General features: G+C 46.3%; 1 protein-coding gene across 1 annotated transcript; it reads left to right on the forward strand.

Annotated features, from left to right (window-relative positions):
* Nucleotides 1-4,970: 4,970 nt before the first annotated feature.
* On the forward strand, nt 4,971-15,770 carry ZDHHC22 (zinc finger DHHC-type palmitoyltransferase 22). The gene is made up of 3 exons (XM_033953275.1): nt 4,971-5,288; nt 8,910-9,440; nt 15,505-15,770. Exons 2-3 carry the CDS (start codon nt 8,924-8,926, stop codon nt 15,768-15,770), a joined length of 783 nt encoding a protein of 260 aa, XP_033809166.1. The 5' UTR covers nt 4,971-5,288; nt 8,910-8,923.
* Nucleotides 15,771-20,460: the final 4,690 nt, after the last annotated feature.

Below are 20,460 nucleotides of genomic sequence, written 5' to 3' on the forward strand. Positions count from 1 at the left end.
AATTAAGTCTAACCAGAAAATAATTACTGATTGATGTAATTAGGCTCAGACCCTTTACACAAAGGGTTTTTTCCCCTCCTTTTATACATATAAGTAAAACCACATTTTTTATTTATTCAAATTCCTATGCCATTCTCCCAGGGGACCTCAGAATGGTTTTGATACTATTGTATCTACTTGTCCTGTTTGATTCGATTGTAAGCTCTACTGAGCAGGGACTGTTTCTTGAATGTTTTGCTATAGAAATGATAAGCAGTGGTAGTAGCCGCATGTAGGCAATTGAGGTACCGTTGCAGAATCTGGCCCTATAGGCAGGTACATTTTTTTGTCCCTAATGGGCTCGCAACAATCTTAAGGGTTTTTTTTGTTGCATAAAGCAAAATAAGCTGTATTTATTTTTTAAAAATCCTTCCCATCACTTTCTTTCCTATCAAGATATTGTAGTTCCTCCCTGACCCTTTTATCCTACGGTATCTTTGGTTTTGTCATGTTAACCCCTAAATTCATGTAATTTTATGTACATTATTTTTCTCCTCACTTTTTCTTTGTAAACCATTTAGTTTTATAATAAACATAGAAGCATAGAAGATGACGGCAGAAAAGGGCTACAGCCCATCAAGTCTGCCCACTCTGCTTACCCACCCCCTGTCTATGCCCTAATGACCCAATTTCCTTATCTTGACCCTCGTAGGGATCCCACATGGGTATCCCATTTATTCTTAAAGTCTGGCACGCTGTCTGCCTCGATCACCTGCACTGGAAACTTGCTCCAATGATCAACCACTCTCTCTGTGAAGAAATATTTTCTGGTGTCGCCATGAAATTTTCCGCCCCTGAATTTGAGCGGGTGCCCTCTTGTGGCCGAGGGTCCCTTGAGAAAGAAAATATCATCTTCCACTTTGACACGTCGATCATGTCTCCCCTCTCCCTACGTTCCTCGAGAGTGTAGAGCTGCAATTTGTTCAGTCTCTCTTCGTACGAGAGACCCTTGAGCCCCGAGATCATCCTGGTGGCCGTCCGCTGAACCGATTCAATTCTGCGCACATCTTTACTGTAATGTGGCCTCCAGAATTGCACACAGTACTCCAGATGAGGTCTCACCATGGCCCTGTCCAACGGCATTATGACTTCAGGCTTTCGGCTGACGAAACTTCTATTGATACAACCCAATATCTGCCTTGCCTTAGATGAAGCCTTCTCCACTTGATTGGCAGTTTTCATGTCTGCACTGATGATTACTCCTAAATCTCGTTCTGCTGAAGTCCTAGTTAAAGTTTCTCCGTTCAAGAAGTACGTCCTGCATGGATTTCTGCTTCCGAAGTGCATGACCTTACATTTCTTAGCATTGAAGCCTAGCTGCCAGGTTGAGGACCAACTTTCCAATGTAAGCAGGTCCTGCGCCATATAATTCTGTAAACTGCATTCACTTACTATATTACATAGTTTGGCGTCATTGGCGAATAGTGTTATTTTACCTTGAAGCCCTTGAGTCAGATCCCCTATGAATATGTTGAAAAGGAATGGACCCAGGACCGAGCCCTGCGGCACTCCACTGGTCACCTCCGATGTTTTAGAGAGGGTACCATTAACCACCACCCTCTGAAGTCTGCCACTCAGCCAATCATTGACCCATGCAGTTAGTGTCTCTCCTAATCCCATCGATTCCATCTTGCTTAGCAGCCTGCGGTGTGGGACACTGTCAAAAGCTTTACTGAAGTCCAGGTATACGACGTCCAAAGACTCTCCCAAGTCCAACTTTCTTGTTACCCAATCAAAGAAGCTGATGAGATTGGATTGGCAGGACCTACCCTTGGTGAATCCATGCTGACTGGGATCCCGAAGATTCCCTTCATTCAAGATCGTGTCCAATTTGCTTTTAATTAGTGTTTCCATGAGTTTGCACACTATTGATGTGAGACTCGCCGGTCTATAATTCGCAGCCTCTGCCCTGCAACCCTTTTTATGCAGAGGAACAACATTAGCTAATTTCCAGTCCAGGGGAACTTTCCCCTTACTTAGGGAGAGATTGAATAGCTCAGCCAACGGTTTCACCAGGACATCGCTCAATTCTCTGAGCAATCTTGGGTGCAAATTGTCTGGTCCCATGGCTTTGTTCACCTTGAGTCTTGCCAGTTCACTGTAAACTTCACCTGGTGTGAACTCAAAATTCTGAAACGGGTCTTCTGTGCTTTGTGTTGCCTTCAACTGCGGACTGTGTCCCGGTGCCTCACAGGTGAAGACTGAGCAGAAGTATTCATTCAGTAGTTCGGCTTTATCGGAATCTGCTTCCACGTAACTTCCGTCCGGTCTTCTAAGGCGTACTATCCCGCCTGTGTTCCTTTTTCTGTCACTAATATACCTGAAGAAGGATTTGTCCCCCTTTTTAATGTTTTTTGCCAGAATTTCTTCCACTCGAAGTTTTGCCTCCCTAACTGCCATTTTGACCGCTGTAGACCTGGTCCTATATTCTACCTTTGCCTCTCTTTTCTCCGTGCGCTTGTAGGAGAGAAACGCTTTTTTCTTCTCCTTAATGAGGTGCGAGATCTCCGCGGTGAACCATTGGGGTTTATTGTTTCTTTGTCGTTTATTTACTGATTTTATGAAGCGGCTAGTTGCTTCATGTATGGTTGATTTCAGTGTTAACCACTTAGCTTCTACATCATCGGTCTCCGCTTGGTCCGTAATAAACTTGAAACTTGGAATACTTCAGTGACAATGTGACATATTATGAGTACAGAATAACCTAAAAGAAAGGAGATTCTCCAACGACGTAACTGGAAAACAAGGGTCACAGTTCAGTGACAATGTAATGGATCTAATCTAATCTAAACCTTAAGTTTATATACCGCATCATCTCCATGAGAATGGAGCTCGACACGGTTTACAAGAACTTAAAATAGTGGGTAGAGAAGAAGAAAAAGGATTACATGAACTTATGTGTAGAAGGGGGGAGAGAAAGGGGGGAAGGATAGAGCTAACCAAATCCATGGACAAGGTAACTCTTAAAGAAGAGAGATACAAAAGATTATTAGAAGGGGCAAATTCCAGTGAGAAATGTAAGAGATTTGTTACCAGAGTTAGGCCCACTTCTAACTAACATAGTAGATGACGGCAAATAAAGACCCAAATGGTCCATCTAGTCTGTCAAACCTGATTCAATCTAAAAATTTGTTGGGGTATTTTTTTCTTCTTCTTCTTAGCTATTTCTGGGCAAGAATTCAAAGCTCTGCCAGGTACTGTTCTTAGGTTTCAACTACTGAAGTCTCCGTCAAAGCTCACTCCAGTCCATCTACATCCTCCCAGCCATTGAAGCCCTCCCCAGCCCATCCTCCACCAAAAGGCCATATACAGACAAGTCTGCCCAATACTGGCCTTAGTTCTTCAATATTTACTATTCTTTTCTGATTCTAGATCCTCTGTGTTCATCCCACGCTTCTTTGAACTCAGTCACAGTTTTACTCTCCACCACCTCTCTCGGGAGCGCATTCCAGGCATCCACCACCCTCTCCGTAAAGTAGAATTTCCTAACATTGCCCCTGAATCTACCACCCCTCAACCTCAAATTATGTCCTCTGGTTTTACCATTTTCCTTTCTCTGGAAAAGATTTTGTTCTACGTTAATACCCTTTAAGTATTTGAACGTCTGAATCATATCTCCCCTGTCTCTCCTTTCCTCTAGGGTATACATATTCAGGGCTTCCAGTCTCTCCTCATACGTCTTCTGGCGCAAGCCTCCTATCATTTTTGTCGCCCTCCTCTGGACCGCCTCAAGTCTTCTTACGTCTTTCGCCAGATACGGTCTCCAAAACTGAACACAATACTCCAAGTGGGGCCTCACCAATGACCTGTACAGGGGCTTCAACACCTTCTTCCTTCTACTGACTACGCCTCTCTTTATACAGCCCACCATCCTTCTGGCAGCAGCCACTGCCTTGTCACACTGTTTTTTCGCCTTTAGATCTTCGGACACTATCACCCCAAGGACCCTCTCCCCGTCCGTGCATATCAGCTTCTCTCCTCCCAGCATATAAGGCTCCTTCCTTCCCCAAATGCATTACTCTGCATTTCTTTGTATTGAATTTTAGTTGCCAGATATTAAACCATTCCTCTAACTTTTGCAGATCATTTTTCATATTTTCCACTCCCTCTTCAGTGTCTACTCTGTTACAAATCTTGGTATCATCCGCACAAAGGCACACTTTTCCTTCTAACCGTTCAGTACTTCAAAATATTTTCTCACATTTCTTCTGAGTTTCCCTCCCTTCAGCTTCATTTAAAAATCCTTTTTGCCAACTTCTTTTAGTCTCTCTGTAGATGATATATAGAACTGGACCTGCAATATTTTGGTGGCTCTTTGAACTATGTCTAGCTTATTGTCAAAATTAATAGGGTATTTTCTGTGCTGATCCCTATCAGAGTCCCATCACCCTGCTACACATAAATCATTCATCTGAGTCAGAGCCCTAGGCAGGGGTCACAGCTGAAGAATGGACCTGGGGGAAGAAGGTTTTTACAAGCTCACACCCTCTATTCCAGATAGCGTGGAAAGTCTAAGGAATAAAATCTCTCAACAGAACAGAAGGATGATCCGAGTATAAGGTCAAGAAAGAAAGAGGCAATGTGCTGTTTCAGGTATTTCTCTGGTACTGCTAATTATCCCCAACTCTCCAATACGATTTGTGTAATGGTATCGAAATGCCATTTATTTTACACATAATAAAATGATTCAAAACCCCCCAAAACAAGTGACCCAATGTACAATGGAAGGTAGAAACAAAGATTGATAACATACAGAATGAAAATGGAAAGGTTGGCGGAGAGTAGCCTAGAAAAGAATGCGAAAGAAGGGATGAGACTGAGAGGGAGGGAGGGAGGGAGGGGCAGCCCCCGGCTGGGACGGGACAGCCAGCGAAAGCGGCCGCAAGCAGTGGTGGTGCTGAACGGACAGCTCCCTATCCCCGGCTCAGCTCCTGCCGCCGGATCTCCCCGCTCCACCTCTCACGTCTCTCCCCACCTCCCCCGGATTCCCCCGTTCCGTCCCTCAATCCTCCCTCCAGGTCCGGTGGCTCTCTCCAGCTATCGCTGAAGACAAGCGACAGCCGATCGCAGCTGGAAGGTGACCTGGGGCCGGACGTCTTGGCGAAGGCTGGGTCGGTGCCCTTGGGACAGGGCGATTTCTGGCTTCTCTCGGCAGAGGACGAGTTGCACAGCCAAGGTCATTAGCGAGGGAGCTTCAGTGTGTACCAAAGAAGCGCCAGCCCGGCCCCTGGTGCTGCGGCTGTTGCCAGGTAGGTAGAGGGCAAGCCCGAACCCCTTCATCTCTTTGTAACCTGTAAACTAAGGGTGAAAGAGTATCCGCAACTAACTGGTGCTGGGACTCTGAATCTTTCAGGTTTCAGGGGGAGTGGGGGAGGGAGCACAGGACACTGGGGCATGTGATTGAATCGTTCAGGTTTCAGAGGAAGTGGGGGGAGGGAGCACAGGGCACAGGGGGAGTGGGGGAGGAAGCATGAGAAAACCTGATTGAATCTTTCAGGTTTCAGGGGGAGTGGGGGAGGAAGCACTGTGGGGGAGTGTGGGAGGGAGCACAGGGCACTGGGGCATGTGATTGAATCTTTCAGGGGGAGTGGGGGAGGCAGCACATGGCACAGGGATGAGTGGGGGGAGGGAGCACAGGACACTGGGGCATGTGATTGAATCTTTCAGGTTTCAGGGGGAGTGTGGGAGGGAGCACAGGACACTGGGGCATGTGATTGAATCGTTCAGGTTTCAGAGGAAGTGGGGGGAGGGAGCACAGGGCACAGGGGGAGTGGGGGAGGAAGCATGAGAAAACCTGATTGAATCTTTCAGGTTTCAGGGGGAGTGGGGGAGGAAGCACTGGGGGGGAGTGTGGGAGGCAGCACAGTGGGAGGTAGTCTTTCAGGGGGAGTGGGGGAGGTAGCACAGGGCACTGGGGGAGTGGGGGAGGGAGCACAGGACACTGGGGCATGTGATTGAATCTTTCAGGTTTCAGGGGAAGTGGGGAGGGAGCACAGGGCACAGAGGGAGTGGGGGAGGGAGCACAGGGCATGTGATTGAGTCTTTCAGGTTTCAGGGGGAGTGGGGGAGGGAGCACAGGGCACTGGGGGAGGGAGCACAGGGCACTGGGGCATGTGATTGAATCTTTCAGGTTTCAGGGGGAGGGAGGACAGGGCACTAGGGGGAGTGGGGGAGGGAGCACAGGGCACATGATTGAATCTTTCAGGTTTCAGGGGAAGTGGGGGAGGGAGCACAGGGCACTGGCACATGTGATTGAATCTTTAAGTGAGGTGGGGGAGGGAGCACAGGGCACTGGGGCTTTCAGGATTGAGGGGTGTGTCTATTGCTTGTTAAATATACAGCATTGCGCTATAGAAATGATAAACGGTAATAGTAGTAGTGTGTGTGGGGGGTAGGGGAGTGGGGGCCTGGGGGAAGCACAGAGCACCAGAGCTTAGGACTGAATCTTTCAATATTGAGGGGGTGGAGCGTAGGGCACTGGGGCTGGATCTTTCAGGATCGAGGGGTATGGGGGAAGGAGCACAGGAGGGTTGGGGACTGTGAAGCCCCAATGCTCAAAAGCTTGCCAAGCAAGTAAGTCTGGTTATAGCCAGTTTAACTTGCAAGTTAGCTTAGCCTCTGATGCAGAAAAGGGTTCTCAGGGGGACCACTGGATCCTATGCAAAGGAGCTCATTAGCCCTCCCGTGTAATGCACAGCAGGGAACGCCCACCTTTCAGCAGTTGTAATTTTCCAGTAGGTCTGCAACTGTCGATAGCTTGAACAGGAGCTGTTTACTCATGTTTTATGTGCATGTGTCCTGTGTCTATCAGCTGCGTCCTGACCATCGGTGTACGACACACAAGCACACAAAACAAGCACAACAGCTGCGCCCTCCCTCACAGCCCTGTAGCGTACAAGAGCGTCATCTTCTGCTCAGCTCTTCTGTGCAGGCACTAGGAACAGCTCCTTCCCCTTTCACAATAGTACTCAGCACAAATAGGATGCAGATCATTTCCATGTTATTTGTGCTGAGCATTGCCGGGAAAATGTAACTCGCTCTCAACCTGGTGTTTTCCACTGGGTTGCCGGAGCTCTGTGCATCTGGCCCAGAATATTTCAGGATTGAGAGGAGTGTGGGGACCGGAGCAAAGGGCACCGGGACTTGGGGGCTCTGAATCAGGATTGGAGGGAGTTTGGGGGAGGAAGTGCAAGGGACTAGAGCAGGGGTAGGGAACTCCGGTCCTCGAGAGCCGTATTCCAGTCGGGTTTTCAGGATTTCCCCAATGAATATGCATTGAAAACAGTGCATGCAAATACATCTCATGCATATTCATTGGGGAAATCCTGAAAACCCGACTGGAATACGGCTCTCGAGGACCGGAGTTCCCTACCCCTGGCCTACAAAATCTCCAGCGTACTTTGCTTACAAGATAACTAGATAATAATAATAACTTTATTCTTATAAACTGCCACACCATTTAGTTCTAGGCCAGGGCTGCCCAAGTCCGGTCCTCGAGATCTACTAGCAGGCCAGGTTTTCAGGATATCCACAATGAACATGCATGAGAGAGATTTGCATACCAAGAAGGCAGTGCAGGCAAATCTCTCTCATGCATATTCATTGTGGATATCCTGAAAACCTGGCCTGCCAGTAGATCTCGAGGACCGGACTTGGGCAGCCCTGTTCTAGGTGGTTCACATCAAGAGAAACTGTACAATCAGTGAATCATACCTAAACATGGCATACACCAGGGGTGTCCAATGTCGGTCCTCGAGGGCCGCAGTCCAGTCGGATTTTCAGGATTTCCCCAATGAATATACATGAGGTCTATTTGCATGCACTGCTTTCATTGTATGCTAATAGATCTCATGCATATTCATTGGGGAAATCCTGAAAACCCGACTGGATTGCGGCCCTCGAGGACCGACATTGGACACCCCTGGCATACACATTTCAGAAAATACAACTATAGCAATTGGGTCACAAATTTATCAAACAAATATGTTTTCAACAATTTTGTAAAAGAATGGTAAGACTGGGCTTGGGGGATAAGAGAACTCCACCAAGTGTTCATTGCACTAGCCCAGGGGTAGGCAATTCCGGCCCTCAAGAGCCGGAGCCAGGTCAGGTTTTCAGGATCTCCACAATAAATATGCATTGAAAGCAGTGCATGCAAATAGATCTCATGCAGATTCATTGGGGAAATCCTGAAAACCCAACTGGAATACGGCTCTCGAGGACCGGAGTTCCCTTCCCCTGGACTAAAGCTTTGGATTATAGAATGACACGGGAACTCAATTTCCCTTTCCAGTCTCTGTCCCTGCCCCATTCCTATAAGCTCTGCCTTAACGGCACAAGCCTCAAATACTTATGATTTGAAAGTGTTTGAGGCTGTACAAATGAGGACAGAGTTTTCTGGAATGGAGCAGGGACAGGAAGAGAAGTTGCCAGGGCAGGACGGGAAAATGAGTTCCTGCAGGAATGGGGAAAAATTTGTCCCCTTGTCATTCTCTACTTTGGATTCTGAATCTTTCAGGACTGAGGGGCGCACAGGGCATCTCTCTCAGGACCATTATCTTGGAGGAGTTAAGGAGCATCCTAGTCATTGATGCAGCAGCTTGAAATTATGGAAGTTGGAGCTCAAATCCTGCTTATCACACTGATGCTCCTTGCGACCTTGGGAAAGTCATTTAGCAGCCCTCGCATAGAATAAAAATGGGAGACAAATGTTTCCTACGTGCTGTCTGGTATATAGAAACCATGGCTGCTAAGTTTCTCACACTGAATAACTTGTCACGTGTGTGTCGGAGGAACTTTAGGAATGGAGGGTGCTGCATTTTGTGTTTTCTGCTCTCTTATCACCCACTTTTCTCTCATCTCTTCCGCAGGCCTCTGATCTACAATGCTAATACTCCGACTGCTCAATGTCGTTGCTCCTGTTTACTTTGTCTGCATCGCCACAGTGACCTTCGCCCTCCAGCTTCTTCTCTTCATCCCCAACACATTCCAAGACTCCTCAACCTCAACCTCACGCTTGTCTCCCGCTCTGTTGCACGGGGCTCTCCTCCTCTTCCTGTTAATCAATGTCCTGGGCAACTACATCCTGGTGATCCAGAACAGCCCTGAAGACGTAGGGGCCAAAGACGGACGTCGGTCTGCATTACTGGCCAACAGCCATTTTTGTAAGCTGTGTGGCAGGATGAGCCTGAAGCGCGATCACCACTGTTTCTTCACTGGGAACTGCATTGGAAGCAGCAATGTCCGTAACTTCCTTATGTTCTGCTTCTACACTGCTTTCAGCTGCTTCTACTCCTTGGTGGCTGGAGTAGCATATGTGTCTTTGCTGTCTGCTGTCTCCTTTGCAAACCCACTCACCTTCCTCACCCTTTTACCTCTCTCTATCCGTCGCTTCTTCTCAGGTGAGTTTTGGCAGATTGACCTAGGAACGTTTCCTCTAGCACCTGCCTGGCTTCTCCAGCCCTATTTCCTTTGAATACATTTGCATCTACAGCGACATTTTGAATTCACACATTGCCTCATTAAAAATGCATTTCCCGTACGCAGATTGTTTTTCCTGTTGTGGTTATTATGAGGAGAGAATGTGTAATGCACGGCATACTGATTGCCTGAGACTCCAAATTAGAGGCAGGTGTCAAGTCAAGAGCAATCAAATAATATGTTTTTCAGCATCTGCAAGAGAAGCGGGAAAGGTAAACATGAGAGAAAGTACGCTGTGAATCAGGGCCCTTCATCCTAGGATCCAGGGAGTTTCCCTATTGTTTAAGCCCGCTCTCAATTAACTTAGTACTTGGCCAAGAAACCAGGGCTCCTTTCAGGCCCCTGCCGTTCCCTTCAAAGGATTCCCAGTTCTGGCTGACCTCTGACCTGTACTGAAAATAAAAACTGAGTCCTTCCCCAGGGCAATGTGCAGTACTGTCACTGAGCCACCAGGTGACATGTAAGGTACACATTTTAAAACCGTTAGAGAGGTGGAAAAGGGAAAGGGAACAGGAATTGATATTCCACATTTCAGTGGTTACAATCAAAGTGGTTTGCATATTATATACAGGGACCTATTTTGTACCTGGGGCAATGGACTTGCTCAGAGTCACAAGGAGCTATAGTGCAACGTGAACCTGGTTCTCCTGCTTCTCAGTCCACAACACAAACCATTAAGCTACTCCTGCACTAGAAAAGGTTCAAGGAAGAGCGACCAAGATGGTAAAGGAGATGGAACTCCTCTCATATGAGGAAAGACTAAAATGGTTAGGGCTCTTCAGCTTTGAAAAGAGACGGCTGAGGGGAGATAGGATTGAAGTCTACAAAATCCTGAGTGGAGTAGAATGGGTACAAACATAGTAACATAGTAAATATAGAAACATAGAAGATGATGGCAGATAAGGGCCATAGCCCATCAGGTCTGCCCACTCTACTGACCCACCCCCAAGTCTATTATCCTAGGGATCCCACTCCTGGTGACAGGTTCCCTTAGCTTAACCCTCTAAGGGATCCCACATGGGCATCCCATTTGCACTTAAATTCTTGTACGCTGTTTGCCTCGATCACCTGCACCGGGAGCTCGTTCCAAGGATCAACCACTCTCTCGGTGAAGAAATATTTCCTGGTGTCGCCATGAAATTTCCCGCCCCTGAGTTTGAGCGGATGCCCTCTTGTGGCTGAGGGTCCTTTGAGAAAGAGAATCTTTTCTTCCATCTCGATACAGCCGGTAATATACTTAAACGTCTTGATCATGTCTCCTCTCTCCCTACGTTCCTCAAGTGAGTACAGCCGCAAATTTTTCAGCCTTTCCTCGTACGATATATCCTTGAGCCCCAAGACCATCCTGGTGGCCATCTGCTGCACCGACTCCACTCTCAGCACATCTTTTCGGTAGTGTGGCCTCCAGAATTGCACACAGTATTCCAAATGAGGTCTCACCATGGTTCTGTATAATGGCATTATGACTTCAAGCTTCCGGCTGACGAAACTCCTGCGGATGCAACCTAACAACTGTCTTGCCCTAGATGAAGCCTTCTCCACATGATCAGCAGTTTTCATGTCTGCGCTGATGATCACTCCCAAGTCTCGTTCTGTTGAAGTTCTAGCTAAGGTCTCACCATTCAAGGTGTAAGTTCTGCACGGATTTCTGCTGCCGAGGTGCATGATCTTGCATTTCTTAGCGTTGAAGCCCAGCTGCCAGGTCGAGGACCAAAGCTCCAACAAATGTAGGTCCTGTGTCATACTATCGGGTGAATTGCCGTCTCTCACTATATTGCATAGTTTGGCGTCATCAGCGAATAACGTTATCTTACCTTGAAGCCCCTGAGTTAGGTCCCCTATGAATATGTTGAAAAGGAGAGGGCCCAATGACGGCAGATACAGACCTGAACGGTCCATCTAGTCTGACCATTAAAAATACATGATTAAATTAACTTGTCTCTTCTTTGCTATTTCTGGACAATAGACTGTAAAGTCCACCTAGAATTGTCCTAGGTTCCAAATGCCAAAGTTGCCATCCAAGCTCTCTCCAGCCTATCCAATCAACCTGTTTGCAAGATATCTACCATGTCTGGTCAGTAACATCCTTATGTTACAAGTGGATCGATTTTTTACTCCGTCAAAAATTACAAAGACTAGGGGACACTCGATGAAGTTACAGGGAAATACTTTTAAAACCAATTGGAGGAAATATTTTTTCACTAAGAGAATAGTTAAGCAGTGGAACGCCAGAGGATATGGTAACAGTAGTTAACGTAGCTGGTTTAAAAAAAAAATGTTTAAGTTCCTGGAGGAAAAGTCTAGAGTCTGTTATTGAGAAAGACATGGGGGAAGACACTGCTTACGCTGGATCGGTAGCATGGAATGTTGCTACTCTTTGGTGTTCCAGAATCTTTTGTTACTCTTTGGGATTCTGGAATCTTATTATTCTTTAGATTCTGAATGGAATGTTGCTATTCTTTGGGGTTCCGGAATTTTTTGTTACTCTTTGGGGTTCCAGAATCTTTTGTTACTCTTTGGGATTCCAGAATCTTGCTATTCTTTAAGATTCTGAATGGAATGTTGCTACTCCTTGGGTATTGGCCAGGTACTAGGGACCTGGATTGGCCATCGTGAGAACAGGCTACTGGGCTTGATGGACCATCGGTCTGTCCCAGTAGGGCTATTCTTAATATGTTCTTATTATTTTCACACATCTTCATGCCTAAGATGAATGTGTTTTATAAAACTTGTAGCTCCCTGAGTTTCTATTTCTCAGGGCAGTCTCAGCTGGGTGTACACTAAGGGCCTGATTCTATAAACGGGTGCCTTACATTAGGTGTTTTAGGCATTCAATTCAAAGCTCGTTAAAAAAGTTGGCACCAGAAGGCACCTACTAACGTAGGTCCTGTAATCGTCTCTAATGGTTGCCTAACTTCAAAGCGGGCATGGTTAGGGGTGGAAATGACCTTAGTCGCAATTCATTAGATGGTGCCCAAGCGTGATTGACACACGGCTGGTGCCATTTTTGTAGGTAGCCGCCAGTGTAGGTGCCATTTAAAGAATTTGTCCCTAAGCCTCCAGGGGCTGAAGTGGACTATAAAAGCGGTATATCAAGATTTAAATAAACTTTTGCAAAGCAGTTGAGGGAATGTAGTGAAATCAGTTAGCTTAGCAGGGGTTTAAAAAAGGTTTAGATCATTTCCTACAAGAGAAGTCCATAGGCCATTCTTGAGATGGTTTGGGGAAATCCACTGCTTATTCCTAGGATAAGCGGCATAAAATCTGTTTTACTACTTGGGACCTGGGCTGGTCACTGTTAGAAATAGGATAGTGGGTTTGATGGACTTTTGGTCTGTCCCAGTATAGGGCAATCAAGCCATTGTGACATCACTGATGACTTTGGCTCTTAGGCATTGGTGGAATGAGGCATTGTGACATCACAATCTCAGCTCTGGAATGTTTCTGTCTGGTTCTTGGGACCTGGACTGGCCACTGTTGGAAACAAGATATTGGTTTGATGGACCTTTGGTCTGTCCCAGTATATTCTTATGAGGAATTAGTGAGAAGAGTGGGCAATGGTAGAGTGAGGCTTGGGGAATATTCTGTACAAAAGAGACATTTTGATGTTGGAAAAGAGTGTCAGTAAAGTCCACAGAAGAGGGGGAACTCATTAAATCATCAGCGTTGCTATACAAGTGTCCAGAGAAAGGATCGAGAAGACAGGGCATAGAGTAAGCCCTCTGGGATTCAGAAGGCTTTCTTCACCCTAAATGCCAAGTTGCTGACACTTGAATTGAAACTAGAAGGACGTTGTCTGGGGTTTTATGCTCTTTTCCTGTTTACCAATAAGGCTCTTTGAAGACAAATTCATCTTCCCTTCTGCTTAGTTCATCACATGTATTTCCTGCTCCGCTTGAAGTGTGGGGTTCAGGACTATCCCTCTGGACACGGACATTACATATGAGCCTTATACCACGTGACAAAGGGCCAAAGAGGAATAAACCCAGCACTCCTGTGCCATCCCCCACAGTAACTCTCCTCCTCTTTCTTTACTTTTTAATCATTTATATTCTATGCTGATTACAAATTATTCAGGTGCTCAAGCATTTTCCCCTGTCTGTCCCGGTGGGCTCCCACTTTATCTAATGTACCTGGGGCACTGGGGATTAAGTAACTTTGCCCAGGGACACAAGGAGCAGTGCGGGATTCGGACCCACAACCTCAGGGTGCCGAGGCTGTAGCTCTACCCACTGCACCACACACTCCCTGTGCCATCCCCCCACCCCTACCACTCCTGCGCCATTCCCGTTAGCGACTCCCCCATACCCATCACTCTCACAATGTGCTCCTGAGCTGTTTCTATTTTCACATTTACCATTCCTGCGTCCTTATGCTATTCTCTATAATGACTTCCTGTGACCCTTCTGCCACTATTCTCACATTTTTCCTAGAACTCATTCCTTCATTTACAAACATGTTCTATTCCCCCCATTTAGCCTCAGGATTCTCGCTTTTCTGTCCTGGAGATGTTCTGTGATAGGTTGAATGAAGGAGTGCGTTTTGCTTCCACTAGTCTTATACTTGTTCTGCAGTGGAATAACATGTCTGTCTGATTGTCTCCATGTGTGTGTGTGTGCGTGTGTCTGTCTGTTTCCATGTGTGTGTGTCTGTGTGTGTGCGCATGTGTCTGTATGTTTCCATGTGATCAGGCAGAGTACGGTACAGGGATTCAAACAGGGATTGGACGGATTCCTGAAGGATAAAGGGATCATGGGATACTGAGGGAGGAGCTGGGATGTAACACAAGTATAGAAAGCTAACCAGGTAATAAGTATAGAAACCCAACCAGGTCGTGCATGTGCAAGACCGGAGGGTTAGGACTTCGATAGGAAGACAGGACTTCAATGAGAAACCAAGGTGGCAAGGGAGCCCCTTCTGGTGATACAGACAGGTCGTGACCTGTTTGGGCCGCCGCGGGAGCGGACTGCTGGGCAGGATGGACCTGTGGTCTGACCCGGCAGAGGCACTGCTTATGTTCTTATGTTCTTATGTGTGTGTGTGCGTGTGTGTCTGTGTGTGTGTGCATGTGTCTGTCTGTTTCCATGTGTGTGTGCATGTGTCTGTGTGTTTTCATGTGTGTGTCTATGGGTCTGTCTATCTGTATATTTCCATGTGTATGTGTCTGTCTGTCTGTCTGTGGTTTCCATGTGTGTGTTTCTGTGTTTCCATGTGTGTGTCTGTCTATCTATATATTTCCATTTGTGTGTGCGTGTTTCTGTCTGTGTGTTTCCATGTGTGTATGTGTCTGTCTGTTTCCATGTGTGTGCATATGTATGTTTGTCTGTGTGTTTCCATGTGTGTGTCTATGGGTCTGTCTATCTGTATATTTCCATGTGTATGTGTCTGTCTGTCTGTCTGTGGTTTCCATGTGTGTGTGTAGGTCTGTCTATCTGTCAATTTCCATGTGTGTGTCTGTGTGTTTCCATGTGTGTGTTTGTGTGTCTGTCTATCTGTATATTTCCATGTATATGTGTCTATCTGTCTGTCTGTGGTTTCCATGTGTGTGTAGGTCTATCTGTCAATTTCCATGTGTGTGTCTGTGTGTTTCCATGTGTGTGTTTGTGTGTCTGTCTATCTGTCTATTTCCATGTATATGTGTCTATCTGTCTGTCTGTGGTTTCCATGTGTGTGTAGGTCTATCTGTCAATTTCCATGTGTGTGTCTGTGTGTTTCCATGTGTGTGTTTGTGTGTCTGTCTTATCTGTCTATTTCCATGTTCATGTGTCTGTCCTTGTGTTTCCATGTTTCTATTTCCATGTGTGTGTGTGTGTGTGTGTGTGTGAGAGAGAGAGATTCTTGCACCATTGCTGCTGTTGTACCAGTTCCATATAGAAATGAATTAAAGGAGACTTCTCATTCCTAAGCATTTGTTTCTGTAGCACTAAATCCCCTGTTAATCGCTTACGTCTTTCTTTCTTTCTTGTCTCTGATCTGCACTTGCAGGGACTCTCCTTGGCTTGGAAATGTTTGTCATTCTCATGCTGTTCCTTTGGTTGGGGATTGGACTGGCCTGTATTGGTTTCTGCTGCCACCAGCTGCTGCTGATCCTACGTGGGCAGGCGCGATACCAGGCACGCAGGGGTAGGGCACCCTTGGCCCGTCCCTGGCAAGAGAACTTGCGTCACGTCTTTGGGAAGAGATGGATGCTGGGACTTCTCCTCCCTGTACGCAACATGGACTGTGAAAGTCAACGGCCCAAAGAGCACTGACTCCTGCTCCCCACACCCCCACCTCTCCCCTCTCTTCTCGCTAGTGCTCTAAGCCCATCAGGGGAGCATAAGGATGGAACAAGCACCTTCTTCCCCACTCCCAGGCACTCACGGCTTCTTCAGTCAGCTTTTAAGGTGATCTTCATGATTGGGAGAAATTAATACACTAAGGTTTCTGCTTTTATTGTCCTTTATTCCTGGAAGTAGCATCAGGACATCGGTTCTTCAGATAAACAGTGCATGGCCCACTAATTACACCCTCTTTAGATGTGTTTCATCATTGGGAAACATCTCTTATCATCTGTCAGGACTTCTCTCTGTAAATGGATGTGACGTAACGTTCAGCTTTCCACTGAAATGCCTTTCAGATCTGTCCAAGGAAAGCACCAGACTCTCGGAGGAGTCACAGTGGTGGTGGTGGAAGAGATGGTGCCAGGATCAGAAACAGGCCTTTGGAGAAGTCGATCAACTGACACTATCTGCTAATTATTGGCCTCCTTAAACAGCAGAATTGGGGGTTTGTAAGAAGAGGCTCAATGTTGGGAGACTGAGGAACCACATTAGGAAATATTTGTTTTGTGAAAAGAGCAGTGGACATTTGAAATGGAAGCGCGAGAAGGGGACGGTGGTGGAAGCAAAAATTATAATGGAATTCAGAGGGGTCTGAGAGAAACAAAAAAGATCCCTGAACAGCAACAGTGGATTAGCCCAAAAGAGTAGAAAGCGAGAGAACTGTCCTATGGCCTCTCAAGTCTTCCCAGCCATACCATTGACTGTCCCTTCCTTTTCCTTATGTGCTTGACCTGAGCTTTCTTGGATTTAAATACAGTCTTTGTCTTCGCCAACTCCACTAGAAGGTCTTTCCATGAATTCACCTTCCTTCCATGAAGGATATTTTCTTAGATTCCTCATGTTAACAACTGCCCTCTGGACCGACTCCATCTTTGAAGTTGTGGTCTCCGGAATTGTACTCAATATTCTAAATGAGGCGTCACCAGAGCCGCTAATACAGAGGCACGATCGTATCATTTTTCCTATTGTCCATACCTCTCCCTATTCACCCAAGCATCTTTCTAGCTTTGAAGGTATAGCTGAATGTTTTTGCTTTTCTTATGGAGTTCTTTTTCTTATCTTTGTTATTTATTTATTGTAAACAGCTAGATGAAAGGAACGAAGTCTGGAATTAGCAGTGGAGGAGAAGGGTAACGCTAAGGGCGGCTTATCTGAGGAATGGAGTTCTCTGGGAGGCGTATAAGGAGAGAGAAGCGAGAAGAGATATTGAGGGGCAACAGAATGAACACACTTGTAGGTCAGAAATAAGATCTTGAACTGGATGCGATGGCAGATGGGGAGTCAGCGAAGTGACTTAAGGAGAGGGGTGACATGAGCGTAGCGAGGTTGGTAGAAGATGAGTCGCGCAGCAGAGTTTCGCAGTGATTGCAAGGGGGAGAGGCGACACTGTTAGAGGAGACCAGTTAGGAGTAGATTGCAGTAGTCTAAGCGTAAGGTCACAAGGGCAGCTCATCCCCTTACACTGTCCTGTCTCCTTTCTTCTGTCTTATGAGTCACAGGAGGGTGATATGGTCCTTCTCTCCACCTGTTTGGCCGCTTTAAGATCATCAGATATAATCACTTCTAGTCCATTGTCTTAACCACTTATAAGCCATCACACTCTACTTCCAAAAGGCTGTGGGTGGGTGGGGGGAGGGGAGTACCCTGCATGCAGTAGCAGAAGCAAGGTGGTAATCCATTAGGCAGACCGGATGGTTAGGTGGTCAAGTAGGACAGCTGGGTCAGGAGGAGGGCGCAAAGAGCAGCTGCAGTCAAACCAAAACAATGGATTCTGTCAGTGACAGTTTTTTTAGGTACTTGTTCTGTACCTCTCACTCCTATCTTCATTTTAGAAGGCAATTAAAAGCTCACCTTTTTAATAAGTTCAAAGGTAACTAATATTTATCACATTTCTCCATTTCCATGTATTTTTATGCTAATCTTTTGTGAACCGCATTGAACTATCTGGTTATGTGATCTAGAAATCGCCTTATTGTATTGTATACATTCAAAAATCCATCAGCAAGTACTTCTAGCTGCAGGGAGGGGGCAGCAAAGAGGGAATGGGGACTTGTATACCACCTTTTTATGGCTTTGGCATTCAAAGTGGTGGGCACTGGAGGATTAGGATCACAAGGAACTCAGATACTTCTCCCACAAGGAGGGAAGGGACTTCTGTACACACTGAAAGCAGTTTATATATACAGGTACTTCAGTTTTCAAACATTGAAAAGGATGGTGTTCAGAAATGTGTTTTATGGATTTATTCTAGGAGGATACCTGAAGATTGGAGAGCAGGCAATACGGGTGGGGGTATCTGGCAGGGGAAGTCTCACCTCACTGATCGGCTTTGTGTTTTTGAATGCTTGAATAAGCTTGTGAAGAAAGATGAGGCAGCAGATGTGAAGACCCGTTTTATATGGAATGTTGAAATGGGAATTTGACATCCAGGTTGGGATGTTCACAGTTCCTCCAGTATTTTACAAAAGGCCCCAACTTTTCATAAAATACTATACGGATCTGCAGGGAAGGGAATAGACTTAGTAGAGAAGGACAGGCTGTTCACCCTCTCCAAAGTAGGGAGAACGAGAGGACACTCTCTAAAATTGAAAGGGGATAGATTCCGTGTGAACGTAAGGAAGTTCTTCTTCATCCAGAGAGTGGTGGAAAACTGGAACGCTCTGCCGGAGTCTGTCATAGGGGAAAACACCCTCCAGGGATTCAAGACAAAGTTAGACAATTCCTGCTGAACCTGAACGTACGAAGTAGGGCTAGTCTCAGTTAGGGCGCTGGCCGCCACCTGAGCGGACTGCTGGGCACGATGGACCTCTGGTCTGACCCAGCAGCGGCAATTGTTATGTTCTTAGTTGCCAGTTCATTCCGCAGAAGAAGCTGCGCTTGAGAAATAAGAGCTTCCTGCTCGTTCCACATTTTGACGAGTCCATTTGTAGACTTTTGAAACTGCTGCTCCCGACAGCATCAATCCTCTCCCAATCCCCACATCCCACTTGCACTTCAGACTTCCGAAAGAACTCAAAAAATGATGGCCTTTTTTCTAGCCACTGTAACTTACCACTCAAATGGCCACTGTAATGCTGATGTTTAAAAAGGGATCCAGGAGTGATCCAAGCAATTACAGACTGGAAAGCCCAAAAGTGGCTGCTAGGGTTAAGAACATAACGAATGGTTATATGGATAGATCTGGGGAACAATTGCCAAACGTTTCTTTTAAGGTGTGAAAAAACAGGTCGATAAAGGTGAACTGGTTGATACATGTAAATGTGGATTTTCAGAAGGCTTTTGGCCAAGTCTTTCATGAGAGATTCTTCACAAAATTAAAAAGTCGTAGGAGAGGAGGTGGGTTAAAGGAAGCAAATATCAGAATGAAAAATGAATATTTCAAACGGGCCACCACTCAGAATCCCTTCTTCTAGCTCTCATAAATCCACTTTAATATGTATGCAAACTTATAACCCATTCTGAGCTTTCCTGGGAGGACAAGTATCTGGCAAAACCCCCAATAGGAGCAACGTTCCATGCTAGCGATCCAGGGCAAGCACTGGCTTCCCCCCATGTCTGTCTCAATAGCAGACTACGGACTTTCCCTTCAGGATTTTGTCCAACCCGTTTTTTTTAACGTTAACCACTCTTATGACATCCTCTGGCAGCGAGTTCCAGAGCTTAACTATTCTTTGAGTAAAAAAAATAATTCCTCCTATTTGTTTTGAAAGTATTCCCATGTAATATCAATGAATGTCCTATGAGTTTTGTACAGTAAAACCTTGGTTTGCGAGCATAATTCGTTCCGGAAGCATGCTTGTAATCCAAAGCACTGGTACATCAAAGCAAATTTCCTCATAGGAAATAATGGAAACTCAGACGATTCGTTCCACAACCCAAAACCTTTATTACAAAACTAGTCTTTAAGCCCGTTACATTAACGGGTGCTAGAATAGATGAGTGTGTCCATCTTTCTTTCTCTCCTTGGCCACTTTCTGTCTGTCTTTCTTTCTTTCTTTCTGCTTCTCTCTTTCCTTGGCAGCTGTCTGTCTTTCTTTCTGTTTGTCTCTCTCTCCTCGGCTGTTCACCACCACCCCTTGCCTGCTCCCCCTGTCCAGCAGCAGCCCTTCTCCCTTCCTTTTACCTCCCTCCTGTCTAGCAGCACCCCTTCACTGCTTCCCCTGTCGAGCAGCAGCCCTTCTCCCTTCATTTTAACTCCCCCCTGTTCAGAAGCACCCCTTCCCTGCTCCCCCTGTCCATCAATACCTGCTCCCAAACCGCGGTTGCTTCTGTTGCAGGTCCGGCCTCATACTGAGGCCTGGACATTTGCGGAAGTACCACTTTTCCCTTATCTTCTCTCAGTCCTTGCGTCCGTGGTTCTCTTAAACGAAGTGAGTGTGGGAGGGGGAGTGGAGTGAGGGCAGGAGGGGGAGTCGCTGTTGTGGTGGTCGCCATTTCAACCTGCATGCATCTGCATACGTAGTAGGAGCCAGAAAATCGCCACACACAAAACACCACGGGCTCATTCTACTGGCACGGAGCTACAGACCACGGACGCAGGGATCACGAAGTCTGAAGTGCGCATGTGCGCTTAGAGTTTTATTATAGTGGATGCTGTACTGTTATGTATCGCATTTAT

This window comes from Geotrypetes seraphini, chromosome 7, assembly GCF_902459505.1.
Source record: "Geotrypetes seraphini chromosome 7, aGeoSer1.1, whole genome shotgun sequence".
Taxonomy (NCBI): domain Eukaryota; kingdom Metazoa; phylum Chordata; class Amphibia; order Gymnophiona; family Dermophiidae; genus Geotrypetes; species Geotrypetes seraphini.